This window comes from Miscanthus floridulus, chromosome 18 (assembly GCF_019320115.1).
Source record: "Miscanthus floridulus cultivar M001 chromosome 18, ASM1932011v1, whole genome shotgun sequence".
Taxonomy (NCBI): Eukaryota; Viridiplantae; Streptophyta; class Magnoliopsida; order Poales; family Poaceae; genus Miscanthus; species Miscanthus floridulus.
The window spans coordinates 103,513,441-103,532,730 of record NC_089597.1 but is presented as its reverse complement, the minus strand read 5'-3'; the positions used below and the strand labels follow the sequence as shown (position 1 = coordinate 103,532,730).

At 51.4% G+C, this 19,290-nt stretch overlaps 2 protein-coding genes across 2 annotated transcripts; both read left to right on the top strand.

The window, feature by feature from the left end:
* Positions 1–4,689: 4,689 nt before the first annotated feature.
* LOC136524297 (uncharacterized) lies at positions 4,690–5,889 on the top strand. The gene is made up of 3 exons (XM_066517720.1): positions 4,690–4,704; positions 4,792–5,096; positions 5,694–5,889. Exons 1-3 carry the CDS (start codon positions 4,690–4,692, stop codon positions 5,887–5,889), a joined length of 516 nt encoding a protein of 171 aa, XP_066373817.1.
* Positions 5,890–13,126: 7,237 nt separating this feature from the next.
* LOC136522814 (uncharacterized) lies at positions 13,127–14,555 on the top strand. The gene is made up of 4 exons (XM_066516616.1): positions 13,127–13,169; positions 13,231–13,296; positions 13,356–13,661; positions 13,735–14,555. Exons 3-4 carry the CDS (start codon positions 13,500–13,502, stop codon positions 14,428–14,430), a joined length of 858 nt encoding a protein of 285 aa, XP_066372713.1. The 5' UTR covers positions 13,127–13,169; positions 13,231–13,296; positions 13,356–13,499; the 3' UTR covers positions 14,431–14,555.
* The last annotated feature ends 4,735 nt before the right edge of the window (positions 14,556–19,290 follow it).

Below are 19,290 nucleotides of genomic sequence, written 5' to 3'. Positions count from 1 at the left end.
TTGATCTCAGGCAGCGAGGAAGCGTGCGTATTACAGAGCGTTGTACGATGCTTGTGCGTGTGTCTATGCGTGAGTTCGTGAAACCATGAGTTCGTCCGATGCCTAGAAGCGGCTCTGGTCACTCCCTTTTATAGTCGAAGGGGGGACAGGGGCGATACATGTGTTCGCTACGCAGCGTCTTGTGAGCGGAGGTGGCGTATCTAAGCCCTGTAGCTTGCCACTGTGGCGGCATGGTCGACGGAGCGGTCTTGTCCTTGATGCACTGGAGCGACGCACCGATCACGCCCGATTCTGTGCGACGTGGGAGCTCCAGTGATAGCTTGATGCAGGGCATGGCGGACGACGTGCCGGTGGCTGTATGTCGACAGCCTAGAGAGTCGAGGCTCGGTCGGTGCAGAGGCCAAACCATCGTGGGGGGCTCGGCGGGCGCGAATCCTGAGGCTGCCGAGACCCCGAAGCGGATGGCTGAGGCTCGGAGGGAGCAGTTGGTCCTGTACACTGATTCCGAGGCTACAGGTACCTGGACCTGACTCTCCACGCCACGCTGTCCTCGGAGCAGGAGTTAGGTAGCGTCAGTTATGGGCACAGTGCCGAGCACAGCGGCCGGTAACCCCTGCCCAGTCCTGTCCCTGACTGCATGGCGTCGATGTGACTCCCGTCCCGTCGGCCACTCCACTGTACTGCGCCGATGTGCGGCTGACGTTGCGGGAGTGGTTGGACGCGTTAATTGGACGTGATGTTTTGTCAGAGAAGTCAGTCGAGGCGGTCGTGGCGGAGTCATTTACCGAGCCGGCCTCGAGCGAGTCGGAGAATCAGTACCTCGTCCGAGGCTTCGTGGCGCGGGGCCTCGGGCGAGGGGGCCTCAGGCGAGGGGGGCTCGGTGAGGCAGAGAGTCAGCACCTCGTTAGAGGCTGTGCGGCGCGGGGCCTTGGGTGAATCGGAGAATCGGCCAAGGCCTTGTGGTTGTCACTTGGCTTCGATATTTACAAGGTCTAAGCAATTTTTTCGGTTCTTGCTTAGGGTATCCCTTTTTATGGTATCCGACAATAGCCCCCGAGCCTCGGGGGGAGTGTGAGCACTCTCCCTGAGGCTTTGTCGAGACTTGGCTCACAGCAGCTCCTGTCGGGATTGTGTTTTGTACTCATGGTTCCGGTGGGTGCGCGCGAGCGCACCCGCCGGGTGTAGCCCCCGAGGCCCTAGAGGAGTGGATTTACTCCTCCAGGGGCTTTTTCCCTGTTGAGTGAGGAGTTTTATGGCGTTTGCTGAGCCCCTGAGTGCGAGTTCGGGTCGCTGGGTCTTGGCTTGGTTGCAGGAAGAGCCCCCGAGCCTCTGCGTGGAGCAAGAGGGCGATCAGGAGTTTCCCTATCTTTTTGTGCGGCCCTCGCGCATCTTTTTCGCTCGGAAGGAGGGGTGGTGTATGCCAAGCTACCCTCAGTGGGCGCGAGCAGTGACACCTCCGGTGAGCTGTTATCGGGTAAGTCCGAGTGGAGGCCCGTGCTCCATTCGATAGGGGTCGGCTGGTGGTCCAGGGACGCACTCCAAAAGTACCAGAGGGCTTCTCTAGTGGGTCCCAAGGCCGTTTGATTGGCCCCGGGGGCTCGATGCCTCCCTACGGTGGGATCCCATTCAGAGACCTCCCTACCGGTCTCGGACACGACTTAGGGCATCCCAAGCAGTCGCTTGCTTGGGCCTCGGCCATGTACGGGCTCGCCCATAGTCATCCCTGACTCTGTTTATCCTGGGGCAGCTGTCGAAACCTTCAGGGGCCCAGCCTTCGAACCCCTGGACCGTAACGGGCTCGGTGCCCTTTATCGCGTTTTGTTGAGCCCCCGAGTGCGAGTTCGGGTTGCTTGTCTTCAACCTGGTTGCAGGAAGTGCGACCCTCGCGCATCATTTTTGTTCAGAAGGAGGGTTCGTTTGCCGAGCCCACGAGTGCGAGCCTAGGTCGCTTGGTCTCGGCTTGGTTGCAGGAAGAGCCCCCGAGCCTCTGCACGGAGCGAGAGGGCGATCAGGAGTTTCCCTGTCTTTTTTGTGCGACCCTCACGCATCCTTGTCGTTCGGAAGGAGGGGTTGTTTGCCGAGCCCTCAAGTGCGAGCCTGGGTCGCTTGGTCTCAGCTTGGTTGCAGGAAGAGCCCCCGAGCCTCTGCACGGAGCGAGAGGGCAATCAGGAGTTTCCCTATCTTTTTTGTGCGACCCTCGTGCATCCTTTTCATTCGGAAGGAGGGGTGGAATATGCCAGGCTACCCTCGGTGGGCGCAAGCGGTGGCACTTCCGGTGAGCTGTTATCGGGTAAGTCCGAATGGAGGCCCGTGCCATATTCGATAGGGGTCGGTTGGTGGTCTAGAGACGCACTCCAAAAGTACCAAAGGGCTTCTCTAGTGGGTCCCAAGGCCGTTTGATTGGCCCTGGGGGCTCGATGCCTCCCTACGATGGGATCCCATTCAGAGACTTCCCTGTCGGTCTCGGACACGACATAGGGCATCCCAAGCGATCGCTCGCTTGGGCCTCAGCCATGTACGGGCTTGCCCATAGTCATCCCTGACTCTGTTTGTCCTGGGGCGGCTGTCGAGACCCTCGAGGGCCCAGCCTTCGAACCCCTGGACCATAACGGGCTCAGTGCCTAGTTCCTTAGCCTAAAAGGAATCGGGTGGGGGATATTCTCCTTCCACCGGTTGACAACGGCGGGCGCGCCTTTTTAGGCGGTTTCTCGGGGAGACAGAACGGCGCCTGCTGTCGTTGCGATCGGATGCGACGCGATGTCAGCGGATGGGACATTACTGTGCGTGCGATTAATAAGGAAAAGGTGGGCGCGTGGGCGGTTTAATCAGATCCGGATTAACTACGCCAGATCTGAGGGAAACTTCCCCGATTTCGTCGCCCGTCCGTTTTGCCCCCTTCCTGCATAAATACGTGACGAGCCTCGCCCCTCTCCTCCTTACCTTGCCTGCATTCGCCTTTTCTGCCTTTGAGTCATTGCTAAGAACAGAGAGCACCGGGGAGAAGAAGGGAGAAGGGCGAGGAAGAGAGAGAGAGAGAGAGAGAGCGAGCCTTACCGTCGTAGCCGCATTCTCCACCGCGCAATGGCCGGCGGCGCTATTGCCCTTCAGGCGGATCCTTAGGGCCCGTCTGACGTGTCCGTGGAGACGCTGCAGTCGCTCATCGATGACTGTCTTCTCCGCCCGGTTACCGACCCCAACAGACTGGAGTGGATTGCTCTGGGGGCGAACTAGAGCCGAGGCCACATGACGGGACATCGTGAGCTTCGTGGCCTTCCACGAGCGTGGCTTCGGCCTGCCGGTGGACTAGTTCATGCGGGCACTCCCGCACTATTACGGCGTGGAGCTTCACAACTTCAACCCCAACTCCATCGCGCAGGCGGCCATCTTCATCGCCGTCTGCGAGGGGTACCTGGGCATCGCCCCCCACTGGGAGCTGTGGCTCCACCTCTTCTGGGTGGGGCATACCACCAAGCCGGCAGGTACGGCAGGCACGCGGAAGGCGATGAGGGCTAGCGGCTGCACTCTCCAAGTGCGCCAAGACCGGTAGCCCCTCTACGTCCTGGCCCAGCTCGCGTCGTCCAACCGCCGCTGGTACGATAGCTAGTTCTACCTCCACAACGATGACGATGGACTTCTCCCCTATACCGGGCGGGTCATGGAGAGCCAGCTAGAGAAGTGGAGGTACGGCGTCCAGTTGGCTGATCAGCCCAAGCTGCGGCCGCTCTTGGAGGCGCTGGAGAGGCTACGCAGCCGTGGCCTTACGGTGGCCATGGTCGTGGTGGCCTTCCACCGCTGGAGGGTGCTACCGCTGATGGCTCGGTGGCAGCGCCTGTTCGAGATGACACCGGATGCGCCGATTGACGGCGTCCGGTTGTCCGCCGCCGCCCTCTCCGACGATGAGATTCTGCGTCGGGTGAAAGAGACGGTGGAGGGGCAGCTGAGGAGCAATGGTCTGTCCCCATTCCTGATGCGCCCGTCGTGGGGGTACATCTCTCTGGTGAGTCATGCGTAGCTGTGGCCCCTAAGGCTTCCTTGCTCCTTGCATTTTCTTGTTCCCTTATTTGTGTTCGCCGTTCCTGCAGGGGATGAAGGATGTGCGAGCCTCCCCACCGCCTGTTCCCGAGGACGTAGAGCGGTGGGTGGTGAACAGGGCACATGCTGAGGCACAGAAGAAGTGGAAGGACGCCGAGGAGGCAAGGCGCAAGAGGAAGAACCTTGAGTGCGAAGAGCTAGAGAAACATCGCCGGAAGCAGAGGCACGAGGGTCTCCCGGTGGAGCCGTCTCCGTCACCATCGTTGTCAGACTCCTCGAGCGATGATGACGAGAGCGAGGCGGGGTGGGGTATCCTGGACCATCTCCCTGACATCAGGGGACAGCATTCGGGGCGTCGATGAGCAGCCCGACGTTTCCCATGGGAAGAGGAGAGGACGCCTCGGGGCCGGCGATCGCCCGCCCTGGGGCCGAGGCCGATGCACCCAAGGCACGGGCGTTAGGGAAGAGCGCCGTCAGCCTGGTGGGCTCGACAACGGAGGTGGAGCAGGCGGCGGCAGGGGCGATGCAACCGCCTCCATAGAGGGTCGAGGGGGCGCCGGAGTCCGGCAAGGGCCGGCCGGCACCGGCGGACACGGGGGCCATGCCACCGCCGCCACCACCGCCGTTGCAGAGGAGGGACGCAGTGCTGAAGCGGTTATGTCCCCGTTCGAGGTGAGTGTTTTGTCAGTGGAGTCTACAGCATCTCCCATTCGTTCCTTGGGCATATGCTGACCTTGTGAGTGCTTTGCCTTCAGCTAGAAGCGTCAGGCGGAAGCACCCACCCTGGCGCCACATAAGGCGCTCAAGGTGAGCACCGGCTCCACCGCTCAAGCCGAGGCCCGCGCGTCAGATGAAGCCAAGGTGCTCTCGGTCGTTGAGGCCACCGAGGCTAAAGCCAAGGCCCTTAGGACTTCCGAGGCCGAGGCAGCGGAGGCCAAGGCCCTCAGGGCTTCGGAGGCTGAAGTGGCGGGCGTCGGGGCTCCCCGGGCTACCGAGGTCAAGGCAGCGGAGGCCAGTTTGGGCATGGTGGAGTCGGCGGGCCAGGATGCAGAGATGGGGGCGAGGCAAGCTTCAGTGCCACCCCCAGTCCAAGACCCGCCACCGTCATAGGAGAGCGCCCGGGAAGCAGAGGTCCATTCGATCTCCTCCGACGATACTTCCCGGGGGGAAGGAGGTGGTAGATGCCGAGGCGGCCAGCACCGTGGAGCAGCCTGCTCTGACTTCTGGCAAGGGGAGCTCAGCCCTCGTGCGGGTACAACCTGAGCCCTGCGGGTGGGATCACCCGCGTGTATTGTGGCGGAGCCAGGATGACTCTGAGGGGGAGCCTCTGTTCGCCCTTGAGGATGTGGCTGAGGGGGGGGGCGCTAGGGCTCCTTTGAGCAATTTCGCCAGCTGGCGAAGCAGTCACTGCGGACAGCGCTGTCCGTCATGGCCGATGATTTGCCCGGCGTTGCCTAGGTACGCGCCTTCTTTTCTCGTGCAGTGTCATCTCTTTCCCAGGTTTTCTCACAGCACTTGATGTCCGTTCTTCCTATCTAGGAGCTCGAGGCCCGGTCCTTTGGAAAGTCGTTATTCCTTCGGTAGGAGAGGGACGTCTGGGACCAGCTTCGGCAGCAGAAGGACCTGCTTGCCAATGCTAATGAACTTCTGTCGGCGTGAAGCACAGAGGTGGAGGACCTCCGCCTTCGCTGCACTGACATGAAGGCCGAGGCGACCATGGCCTGGGAGCAGGCCATCCCTTTGGCGGTGCAGATCAAGGAGCTAGAGGAGGAGCTGACCCGGGTGGCCGGCGAGCGGGACACCTTCATGTCCCAGGCTGAAGAAGCAACGGCCTCTGCCAAAGCTACTGCTGGGTAGCTGGGTGCGAAGTAGGGCGCACACCTACTGATGAAAGGTGCCCTGGCAGAGGCCCTCAAGGTGGTCAAGGCCTCCCAGGTCAAGGTTTTAGCCTGGAAGGAAAAAGGCCAAGGGTGAGTCCTGTTGGCCTTCGCCCTTGTTCGTCTTGTTTCCTTCTGTGCTTAACCCCATCCCGCTTATCTGAGCGTAGGGCTAGAGAAGGAGGTCTCTTGGGCAGCTGAGGCCTCTATCGTAGTGCAGGCGGTGCTCGAGGCCGAGATCGGGGAGCACAACACGCTGCAGAGCGTCGCCCATACCTGCGAGGCCCTGGAGGTTGAGGGGGTCGAGTCAGGCTGCTCCCTTAGGAGCCGCTTGATCGCGTTGAGCGGCCAAGTACGCGAGCAACTCCGAGGGGCGCTACACACGGGCATCAAGCGCGCCCTAGCCGTCATCTCCTCGCACTACGCTGGCATCGACCTCGAGGCCGTCAGTGACGGCTATTTCTTGGCTGAGGATGATGAGGAGGCCGATGAGGAGGTCACAAAGCTGATGGAGGCAGCTGAGGGCCCTGGCACGGTGCTGGCCAAGCTGTTCGAAGAGGAGGTGGTTCCTCCCACACCGTCCGTCGACGCTGGCGACCCTGAGCGTTGACCTAGGGCAAAGGGGCCATGTAAACAGATTAGGACCTATGTTACCATATCATAACGCTTGTGGCTGTCAAGGCCTTTTTTAAAGTACTCGTGTGTAAACACTTTTTAATTGATTTTTATTATATTTCCGAGCCTCTGCCCTCTGTCTCGCCTCTGAACATATCATTTGCAGAAAACTTCCTCGGAGCCTAAGCTGCCCCTTGGGTAAAAGGTGGTGAGGGAGTTGCCGTAGCCCAGAGGCGTAGGCCGTTCTCGCGGCTCGGCCAGCCTTTTGGCCCTGAGACAGACTTTCAGTCCTTAGGTTTTTTACAATCGATCTGTCAGAGCACGCCAGAGAGTTTGGTGTAGAAATTTATTCGAAAAACGATTAAAAAATGGTGTCTGGGACTTAGGGGGGTTCCCCCCTTCTAGCCCCCGAGGGAGGCTTGGTTCTACAGAGGCAGAGCCGAGTCTCCCTTATAGCATTATCGTAACATCGATCCCCCATCGATGGGGGGGGGGTTCTCGAAAAATTAGAACAACTAAAGAACGCTTCTTTAATGTATTTCGAGAAACAATGTATACAATGCTTGGAAATTTAAGGGTAGAAACGACGTAGCTGTTCTATGTTCCAAGCGTTGGTGAGGATTTCGCCCTTCTCGTTGGCCAGCTTGTAGGTCCTGGGCTTTAGCACTTGGGCGACGATGTACGGCCCTTCCCATGGTGGGGTCAGTTTGTGGCGGCCCTTGTTGTTCTGCCTCAGTCTCAGCACCAGGTCGCCCACCTTCAGGTCTCGGCTTCGAATGCGCCAGGCTTGATAGCGTCATAGGGCTTGTTGGTACTTGGCCGATTGTAGCAACGCAACGTCTCGGGCTTCCTCCAGTTGGTCGAGGGCGTCCTCGCGGGCAGTGCGGTTGCTTTGCTCGTTGTAGGCCTGTAGGCTTGGGGAACCATACTCCAAGTCAGTGGGGAGGATGGCCTCAGCTCCATAGACCAGGAAGAACGGTGTGAACCCCGTGGCTCGGCTCGGAGTGTTCCTCAGGCTCCAGATGACCGATGGGAGTTCGGCAAGCCATTTCTTGCCAAATTTCTTCAACCAATTGTATATTCTTGGCTTGAGGACTTGTAGGATCATGCCATTGGCACGTTCTACTTGGCCATTTGTCCTAGGGTGTCCTACGGCTGACCAAGCCACACGGATGTGGTGTTCATTGTAGAACGTCAGGAACTTGTGGCCGATGAATTGTGTCCCATTGTCGGTGATAATGGTGTTTGGAACTCCGAACCTATGGATGATATCAGTGAAGAACAGAACCACTTGCTTAGATTTGATTCAAGTGATTGGACGAGCCTCAATCCACTTGGAAAACTTGTCGATCGCTACCAGCAAATGGGTATAGCCCCCGGGGGCCTTCTGTAGAGGCCCAACCATGTCCAGCCCCCATACGGTGAATGGCCATGTACTAGGGATGGTTTGGAGGGCTTGGGCCGGGAGGTGCGTCTGTCGCGCATAGTACTGACATCCCTCGCAGGAGCGTACCAGCTTGGTGGCATCGGCAACCGCCGTTGGCCAGTAGAACCCTTGGCGGAAGGCGCTTTCGACGAGCGCCCGAGGCGCTGCATGGTGCCCACAGGCTCCCACGTGCAAGTCCCAAAGTAGGGCTTGGCCTGCCTCGGTGGTGATGCACCATTGGAGGACGCCAGATGGGCTTTGCCTATACAACTCGCCGTTGCTGACGACGTAAGTTTTGGCTCGTCGCGCAAGCCGTCGGGCTTCGGTCCTGTCTATAGGAAGCTCTCCTCGAACGAGGCAATCAAGGAACAGGACTCGCCAGTCCATGCCTTGGTTGGCATTGGGAGGTTCCACATTGATTTCCATGACCTCAGGCTCGGCATCAGGGGTCTCGGTGACCGAGGAGGCCTCGGGCCCTGCGGTGGGCTCGACCGGTGGGCCCTCTTCCACCACCGAGGCGTAATCGATGGAAGGCTTGTGGAGGTCTCTGGCGAAGATGTTTGGGGGGATAGAGGCCCGTGCCGACACCTTCTTTGCCAGTTCGTCCGCGGCCTTGTTGAATTTTCGCGCAATGTGGTTGAGTTCGAGACCGTCGAACTTATCTTCTAGGTGACGTACCAACTTGCAGTACACCTCCATTTTGGGGTCATGGCAGTTTGACTCCTTCATCACTTGATCGATGACAAGCTGCGAGTCGCACCGTATGTCAAGACGCCGTACTCCAAGTTCGATGGCGATCTGCAAGCAGTTGACGAGGGCTTCGTACTCGGCTGTGTTGTTGGAGGCGGCGAAGTGGAGCTGAATCATGTAGCGCATGTGTACTCCGAGGGGTGAGATGAAGAGCAGACCCACGCCTGCCCCGGTCTTCATCAGAGACCCATCAAAGTACATGGTCCAGCATTCCGCCTGGATTTGAGTAGGTGGCAGTTGGGTATCGGTCCACTCCGCCACGAAATCGGCCAAGACCTGGGATTTAATTGCTTTTCAAGGCACAAAGGACAGGGCTTCCCCCATGAGTTCGACAGCCCACTTGACTATTCTACCCGAGGCCTCCCGGTTTTGGATTATCTCTCCCAGAGGGAAAGACGACACCATAGTCACCGGGTGGGACTCGAAGTAGTGACGCAGCTTGCGTCGAGCCAGGACTATGGCGTAGACTAGCTTTTGGATGTGGGGGTAGCGTGTCTTAGTCTCGGAGAGCACCTTGCTGATGAAGTAAACCGGTCATTGGACGGGTAGAGCATGCCCCTCTTCCTGCCTCTCAACTACTACGGCCGCACTGACCACTTGGGTTGTTGCGGCGACGTAGAGTAAGAGAGCCTCGCCCTTGGTCGGTGGTACCAGGATGGGAGGGTTGGTGAGCAGTGCCTTGAGCTTGGTGAGGGCTTCTTCGGCCTTGGGGGTCCACAAAAAGCGTTCGAATTTTCTCAAGAGGCGGTACAGAGGCAAGCCTTTTTCGCCAAGGCATGAGATGAAGCGGCTCAGGGCCGCAAGGCATCCCATAACCCTTTGTACTCCTTTGAGGTCTTGAATTGGTCCCATGTTAGTCACGGCCGAGACCTTCTCTAGGTTGGCCTCGATGCCACGCTCTGAGACTATGAATCCCAAGAGCATGCCTCGGGGGACCCCGAAGACACACTTCTTGGGGTTGAGCTTGATGCCCTTCTCCCTGAGGCATCTGAAGGCTATCTCTAGGTCATCGACGAGATCACTGGCCTTTCTAGACTTGACCACGATGTTGTCCACGTAGGCCTTGACGGTTCGCTCGATGTGCTCGCCAAAGACCTAGGTCATGCACCGCTGGTATGTGGCCCCTGCGTTTCTGAGGCCGAACGACATAGTCACATAGCAGTACATGCCGAATGGTGTGATGAAAGAAGTCGCGAGCTGGTTGGATTCTGTTGATGCAAAAGTGGATCTGCAAACACAAAGGGCTAATACCCAAATCGATATCCAAAGCGTGCCAGTCGATTTGACCTGCTAATCGACAAGGATGAAGAAACGAACACTTTGGTCCTGACAACAGCGATACGCCCGGAAGTCACGGCCAAGAGGTGCTCACGCGGAACTCGAGAATCGCCGAAGATTGCACTGAAGCGATGCAGCTCGCCGAATCAATGAGAACTCGTAAAAAGAAAAGTATGCAAATTGACGAAGTCGCCGAAAAGTAGATGCAAATAGGAGTAAAAGTTGGTTTTGATATTGATTGATATATATTCTTACATTGCCCCTTACTCCATATTTATACCCTGATCTAAAGAGACACAACCAAACACAACTAGGACACCAATCCCATATCTAAGGAAACACGTGACTCTTACATGAATCATACTCTAACTAATATAAAAAAGGAAATCAACTTCTATCTATTTCCCTGTCCGCCTCAATTACGATGGAAATCTCACCGTCCTCCTTCCCATCGGCATACTCCCTATTTCATCGGCAGTAGTCTTCAAGCCTTCCTTCATCGGCATATTCCCTGTTTCATCGGCAGTAGTCTTCAAATCTCCTCTCATCGGCATCGACAATAACACCTCTAACTTCATCGGCAACGCCCGAATCCAAACCAACCTTTCCATCGACCACCACCAGCTATCGGCAACTATCTTTACAAGCTGGCTTCCATCGGCTATCAAAGTACACAGTAACCTTCCCCTCACCGATTAATCCACTCCGATCACCATCACGTACAAAAAACGGTGTCAACACATGCCCCCCAATTTCGGAATATAAAACCATTAATGTTCCGAAATTTACTCCAGATAACACTTGCCTTTGCCCGATTATCATAACTCATTCTCCAAGCCAAAACTTGATTTGTTATCAAATCCAATCAAATCTAATCTTGATTCACGCATTTCAGTAAATATCGCACAATCGCCAACCATTCTTGCCTTGATTATGGTTGAGATACCGAAACAATAACCCATCGGCAAGATCTTAACATGATAATGCTGCCATTTTCAGAATTAAAATATCCTGTATCGATATCCCCTCTAAATCATGATTACTTGTCATCAACTCATCTGTACAATCCCCTGATTATCATGCGAACAGTTACCATATCCTTCTGAACCGTCTCGACCTATATGCGCGCGACATAGAAATAAGTCCAAAATACCCTTACTCCGGGCGGCTTATAAATAGATTCCTCCGGAACCCTCATTTTCTACCTTCAGCCTCCAATCCTTGGCATTTTCTCTCTCTCCGGCGGCGACTCCGACGAACAACCACGCGACCCCAACCAAGAAGAACCCTTCTCCGGTGCTAACTTCAAGTTTCCTCAAGACCATGGCCATCAACTTCGACGTCCTCGCGGTTCGCTCCACTTCCATTACCCTTTACTTTGATCTTTTCGCAAATTCATTCAGTTGGTGATTTTCCCTTTTTTTCTATTCTCTGGATTCTATAACCTTAGGAACTGCGCAACAAATTAATTATCCCAACCGATCAGCCGCACGTCCAATGCCTCGGACCAATGGGCAACCCAGATCCAACCGATCTGATCAATGCAGAGGTTAACAGAATCCCCTTTAGAGCCCAAAATTTCTCTCTGAATTTGTGGAAAGACACATTCCGATCTTGGCCCAAAACCACCAAGGGGTGGAAAGACTGGTACTTGAGAGTTAATAACTCGATGCAAGTATACTGGGCAGAACGAAGATTAGACCAATGTATCAGGCTCTCTATTGCCGATATGCAGAAAAATGAATCAATGATAATTGCAGCTGCTTATTTCTGGTCAGATACAACCAATACTTTTATGTTTGGACATGGCCCAGCTACTCCTACCCTTGCCGATGTCCACATGCTTACTGGCTTGGACATCTCAACTGCCGACGAAGGCTCCATCTATGGTAGAAAGCCTGAATATAGAGTGAATACCCGTAACATCGGCGGTTGGACAGGATATATTCAAGAATACCAGAAAACCGGGACACCTAGCCAGAGGGAACATACCACATTCCTGAATATGTGGTTAGAAAAATTTATCTTCTGTGGTCGATCAGTAGGACCAACCAACGCCTTCCTCCCTGCAGCTGAACTTCTAGCTAATGGCGCAAGGTTTCCTCTTGGCCGATACCTTCTGAGCTCCACTTATCATCTTCTTCACCAAGTGTCTCAGAAGCTTCTGCTTGGCGAACCCATCGGCAACCTGGGAGGCCCGTGGTGGTTTATCAACATGTGGCTGAATGCCCATATGCATAAACGTTTGCAATGGGACTTTTTTGCTCAACAATTCCCACGAGAAATTGCTGAAGATTATGTGCTCGGGGATGATGAATCGGCAACACGCCCACCCCTCAATTTTGGTGAAGCCATAATCGTCCTCCCTGGAACAGAAGCCAACGAAGACCAAATCGGCAGATTCTTCCAAAGCTTCTATAATGGTCTTTCTCGTGATCATAGGGCCTGGGTACCTTATATCGACGAAGAAAACAGATTCCCCCTTCTTTTCAACTTTGCCGATGACACTCTGAATCAAGATAATGAGCTTATGATGGCTATCATCACTCCCAGGGCAATTCCAGTAAACACATTCGGCAGCGGGAAAAACACCAACATTACATATGAATTTTACAACCCATCGGCAGTATCCCGCCAATTGGCTTTTGGGCAACTGCCAATCAAACTCTGCTTTGCCGATGTGATCAAACCCAGGGAAACAATCACCTGCGGAACAGACTGGAACAAGGTAGTACAACTTTCTCCTGATGCCGATACCACAGATGTCGATATATCCACCTGGACACCAATATCTTTCATCACCGAGTCATACAAGCAATGGTGGCGAGAGTGGAAAGAGCAACTGTTCGCGACTTCTGTTCACACATATCGGCACATGATCGATTCTGAATATGCCATCCCTGACGACGCGGTAAGTTTCCTTTGAACTCCCTTCTGCTTTTCCTTTCATTTATCAGTAACTGATTCCCTTGTAACAGGTTAATAACCCAGCACCATCGGTGAGCAAAAGTGGGAAACCCTTCAACCTCCGGCCTGTTTCCCCAACATCGCCGATCGGCTACAACGCTCCCACCTTAGCCGCTTTGACCCACCAGAAGATTCGTACTAAGACCATCACTTCTAAGTCCAAATTGGCTACACCCAGGGCTACCCCATCGGCCGCTGCCACAACCTTGGTCAAAGCCTTTAAGGTAACAACCTTGTTTATTTTCACTTATGCCGATCACAAACTATATTAACCTTAATCATCAGGGGGTAAGAGCTGCTACGGGATCGTCATCGGCAATTCCGCCGATATCAAGCACCACTCCTTCAGAGGTAGCTTCTTGACTTTACATTTTATCTGTTAAATATCATATCTTACACTTGTTTTGCAGCAACAATTGGGTACATCGGCAAACGTACCAGATGCCCAAGCTTCACAATCAAGTGTCGATGCCCCCCAGCCAATCGTTGCCGATGTCCAAGCAAAGCGCAAAGCTTCAACAGATACTGAAGCACAGCCAAAACGACAAAGGTCTATGCCGATCCCTACATCCGCCCCAATGTCATCGGTCATCATACCTCAAGAGCCCACCACCGATGAAGTCATAGAGGATATCCCATCGGCAAGTTCAGCTGATCCACACGACATACTCCAGGTTGCTTCCTCCAGTCAAGCACAGGAAATTGCCTTGAAACAGGTAAACCGATTAACCTATCTGATTTTACAATACTCATACCTACCCCTGATTGATCTCCTTGTCTTTCTTTCAGGAACAAGATTCTCCGAACAGCCTATTTTCCTTTGCCATTGACATTTCTGACGACGATGGAGAGGAAACAAGTTCTTCCCTTGCACTGGGAACAATATCGGCAGAGACTAAATCCAAGTTGGAAACCCTCCTGAACTTGCTACAGCAAAGTACCGCCCAACTGGTAGATGACTCGGACCCCGCAAAGGCAATTTTCAAAACAATTCGTGGCCAGGTCCCTGCCGATGTTGAAGAAATACTCTTCCCAGCAGCTCACTTAGAAAGCCGTCAACTGCAATATCAACGGGCTGCTCAGCGCATTGCCGATAGAGCAGCTCAAGCTCAACTTAAAGGAGAGATGCTACAACTGAAACAAATCGCTGATGAGAAGCACAAGGGCATCGTCAACTTGCAGACTTCGGGTGCTGCACTTAAGCAGAAAATCTTGGATCTATCGGCAAGGAAGGCAGCTCTATTGGCTGAATTGAAAGAAATCGATGCAGCCTTAACTCATGCTCAACAAGAAAAAAGCCAGCTACCCAATGCCGTCAAAGCCCTTCAGCAAGAAAGAGATATCCAAGCTCGCAAAGCTTTAGCCATGAAGAAGAAACTCAAGCCTGTGGAGGGTGCTGCCGATGACGATATCAAAGAAATGGAAGAAGCCGACCAGATTCGCCTGCGTGCGATATTAGCTATCCAATCCTTGCTGAACGTGTAATCTTATTTATTGTATCGGCACTTTATAAGACATTGATACTCTTGCATAATTCCAGCCGATAGTACTGTTATCGGCACTTATACTCTTATGCATCTGTCCAGATACTAGGGTAATATTTCTTTAAATATTTTCCATTTAACGCTCTGGGAAACACAACCCCTTCGAGGGTTTCTAAAATATATGCATTACCAGGAATAGACTGATTTATCCGATATGGACCTTCCCAATTAGGAGACCACTTTCCAAACTTTGAACTTTTAGTCCCAATCGGTAAAATCAATTTCCAGACCAGATCTCCATCGGCAAACTCTTTTACTTTCACCTTCTTGTCATACCATCTAGCTACTCTTTTCTTATTTTCTTCAATACTAACTAAAGCCCTTAACCGATGACCCGCCACATCTTCCAACTCATCTTTCATAAGAGTATTATACTCATCGGCTGTCAGCTGATTTTGAGAACGTATTCGTCTAGAGCCAACCTTAATTTCCCAAGGCAACACTGCATCGTGTCCATATACTAACTGATAAGGCGTTACTTTGGTTGCACCATGGCATGACATCCGATATGACCACAAGGCTTCATTTAATACTGTATGCCACCTCCTAGGATTTTCTTCAATTTTGCGCTTAATGAGTTTGATGATCCCTTTGTTAGAAGCCTCAGCTTGACCATTAGCTTGAGCATAATATGGAGAAGAATTTAAAATTTTAATTCCCATACCCACAGCAAACTCATCAAATTCTCCTGATGTAAACATAGTGCCCTGATCGGTAGTGATAGTCTGAGGAATACCAAATCGGTAAACAATATGCTCTTTCACAAAATCAATCATATTGACCGATGTCACCTTTTTTAAAGGAATTGCTTCAACCCACTTTGTAAAATAATCGGTAGCAACCAGGATAAATTTATGTCCCTTACTCGATGGCGGATAAATCTGACCAATGAGATCAATAGCCCATCCCCGGAACGGCCATGGTTTGATTATAGGATTCATAGCCGACGCAGGCGCTCTTTGAATATTACCAAACCTTTGACACCCCTGGCATCCCTTAAAATATTTAAAACAATCTTCAAGAATAGTCGGCCAATAGTACCCATTCCTTCTGATCATCCATTTCATCTTGAAAGCCGATTGATGTGCCCCACATACTCCCTCATGAATTTCACCCATCAAGCTTTTCGATTCATCATTGTTAACACATCTGAGTAAAACTCCATCTATAGTTCGATAATATAATTCATCATCGAGGAGCACATATTTGGTAGCTTGGAACCTTATACGTCTCTCAACCTTTCTACCTGGATCCTTTAAATAATCGACAATCTCTTTCCTCCAGTCATCGGTATCAACTGCCGATGTTAGCACTTCCTGAATAGGCTGATACCCTGAAGCATGCTGAGCTAGTCGATTAGCTTCCTCATTATGCAATCGAGAGATATGTTCAAGACGAAAATCTCTAAATCCTTTCAATAATTGCAAACACCTTTCATAATACGAAATCAAGGCTTCACTTCGGCATTCATAACTTCCAGCCAATTGATTTATAACTAGCATAGAATCACCAAAGATTTCAACAACATCGGCACGTATCTCCTTCAGCAATTCTAACCCTTTTATCAAGGCTTGATATTCAGCTTGATTGTTTGTTGCTGTAGCAACAATCGGCAATGAAAACCCATACTTCTTCCCCTGAGGTGAAATTAACACAATGCCGATACCTGCTCCTTCACCACATGTGGACCCATCGAAGAAAAGTGCCCAGGGAGCAATCCCCAGAGAATCCACCGTGTTACAATGCTGAGTGACAAAATCAGCCATCACTTGCCCTTTAACTGCCTTAGTTGATTTGTAGCGTAGTTCAAATTCTGATAATGCTAAAATCCACTTGCCGATTCTACCACTTAATATCGGCATCGACAACATATACTTGACCACATCGTCTTTGCATATGACCATACATTCGGCAGATAACAAATAATGCCTTAATTTGATACAAGAAAAGTATAAGCACAGACACAATTTCTCGATAGCCGAATACCTTGTCTCAGCATCCACTAATCTTCTGCTCAAATAATAAATAACACGTTCTTTCCCTTCAAATTCTTGAATAAGAGCTGAACCGATAACTGCATCATCAGCTGACAAATATAACCTGAAAGGCTTCCCATGTTGAGGTGGAACTAGCACTGGAGGATTTGATAAATATTTCTTAATTTCATCAAGGGCTAATTGCTGTTCAACTCCCCATACAAATTCCTGATCAGCTTTCAATCTAAGTAATGGGCTGAAAGCCTTGATCTTACCCGACAGATTAGATATGAATCTTCTAATGAAATTAATCTTACCGATCAAAGATTGTAATTCAGTCTTATTGGCAGGAGCAATCACCTTGTTAATTGCATCAATAGACTTCCTACTGATTTCAATGCCCCGCTGATGCACCATAAAACCCAAGAATTGTCCTGCCGATACACCGAATGCACATTTATTAGGATTCATCTTCAATCCATGCTTCCTTGTGCACTCTAGTATCTTTCGCAGATCGGCTAAATGTGCTGTGATATCTCCAGACTTAATTACTACATCATCAATGTAGATCTCCACTAATGTGCCGATGTACTCATGAAAAATAAAGTTCATAGCCCTTTGATAAGTAGCACCGGCATTTTTCAAACCAAACGTCATGACTATCCACTCGAACAACCCCACATGTCCTGGACATCTGAAAGCAGTCTTGGGAATATCCTCCTCAGCCATGAATATTTGATTGTAACCCGCATTACCATCCATGAAGCTAATAATTTGATGTCCAGCCGCAGCATCAATCAACAAATCAGCAATCGGCATTGGATAACCATCCATTGGTGTGGCTTTGTTGAGATTCCTGAAATCAATACAAACACGAAGTTTTCCATTTTTCTTATAAACAGGAACCACATTAGAGATCCACTCTGCGTATCGACATTGCCGAATAAACTTTGCTTCAATTAATTTAGTTATTTCGGCCTTAATGTCAGGAAGTACATTAGGGTTGCATCGGCGCGCTGGCTGCTGATGTGGCCGAAATCCAGATTTGATAGGTAACCGATGTTCAACTATCGATCGGTCTAATCCAGGCATCTCAGTATAATCCCAAGCAAAACAATCTTTATATTCTTTTAATAAATCTGTTACTCGCTGCTTACACTTGGAATCTAACTTAGCACTAATAAAAGTAGGTCTTGACCTATTACCATCACCAATATCTACTTCTACTAAATCATCTGCCGATGTGAACCCTTGACCTAATTTCCCATCATCGGCAAACCTATCCATTAAAACTCCTCTTCAGAACCGACTGCTTGGATCGGTGGAATTTCATAATCAGCAACTCTAAGGAACTCTTTTTCCCAAGCTTCTCCTGATATGCATTTAGTTCGCTCATAAGTATCTGATTCTGCCGATGCGATGATATAAGAAGAATCACCAGGGACGATCTCAATCTTATCCCCAATCCACTGTACGAGGCATTGATGCATTGTAGAAGGAACACAACAATTAGCATGAATCCAATCCCTCCCTAGAAGCAGATTATATGCACCCTTGCCGTTGATAACAAAGAACGTCGTTGGCAAGGTTTTGCTGCCGATGGTCAATTCCACGCACACTGCCCCTTTAGCCGGTGACACATTGCCTTCAAAATCTTTCAACATCATATCGGTTTTGGTCAAGTCTTGATCCCCCTTACCAAGTTTCCGATACATCACATAAGGCATAATATTAATCGCAGCCCCTCCATCAATAAGTACCTTAGACACAGGCTGCCCATCAACTCTGCCCTTCACAAATAAAGCCTTAAGATGCTGTCTCTCGTCATCGGTAGGTTTCTCAAAAACGGCCATCATTGGATCTAGTGTTAACTGAGCTACTTGATCAGAGAGAACAACTTCTTCCTCATTATCAGATAGTGCCAAAAACTCCATCGGCAACATGAATACCATATTAACATCTGCCGATGGACCCTTATTTTTGTGTTTTACCTGCCACTGCTGATGACCAGGCTTTTCATTGGAGGAATTTTCCTCCTGGTATAAATCCTCCTGACGCTCACGTTGCATCCTCCTCCTCTGCGTCTTTGTCAGACCCTCTGGGCACCATCGAGGAAACTTGGTTTTCCAAACCGGCTGATAACAAGTCCTAGTTAGTTCTACGCGACGTATATTAGGGTCCCTGTAGAATATCTCCTCATCGGGAACTCTTGCGTTTGCCATCTCCTCAAGCTCCTCTTGATTCCTTGGAAAATATCCAGCGCGTTTACCAAGCCTCTCATGTATACTAAGTCTGCCCCCCAGCCGATCATGCACTGATGCTCTGCCTCTGATCGGCTCGTTGATAGACAAACCCTGATTACCACGTTGAAACATCCTTTCTGAACGATTGACTCCGTAATAACCATTACACTCAGGGCAATTTTCAACAGTTGGCAATTTAATACCTTCTTCCCAGCAATGGATGAAGAACGGACATCTCCAATGATCTTTATGTCGATTCCACTCTTCCTGACGTCTCATTTCTTGCTGTTGCCGATATCGGTCATTACGTTGACGCCAACCCTCCTGCTGCCTTCGATGAGTAATCACAATGCCAGGTCGAGGAGGTTTTTTGGAACTACTGCTTTCCCCTAGCAAACCCTTACTCTTTGCATCATCGGTAGTTATCCGATGTTGGGGGTCTACTGACGCGTTTTTCTCAGCAGCTTCTGATGTCAATACCTTGGTCTTTCCTTTGGCATCCAACATATTTGCTGGAAAAGGGTGTTGATCAATTTTCATCGGCTTCTGGGTCTTGGAAGTACCAAACTTAATTCTCCCAGA

What these genes read in the sequence shown, in the direction of transcription:
- LOC136524297 (XM_066517720.1), top strand. An exon ending in GATGCAGAGATGGGGGCGAG is followed by an intron (nt 5,097 to 5,693) that starts GCAAGCTTCAGT and finishes GTCGGCGTGAAG; the next exon opens with CACAGAGGTGGAGGACCTCC.
- LOC136522814 (XM_066516616.1), top strand. Translation starts at nt 13,500, where the DNA reads ATGCCGATCCCTACATCCGCCCCAATGTCATCGGTCATCATACCTCAA. An exon ending in AGGAAATTGCCTTGAAACAG is followed by an intron (nt 13,662 to 13,734) that starts GTAAACCGATTA and finishes TCTTTCTTTCAG; the next exon opens with GAACAAGATTCTCCGAACAG.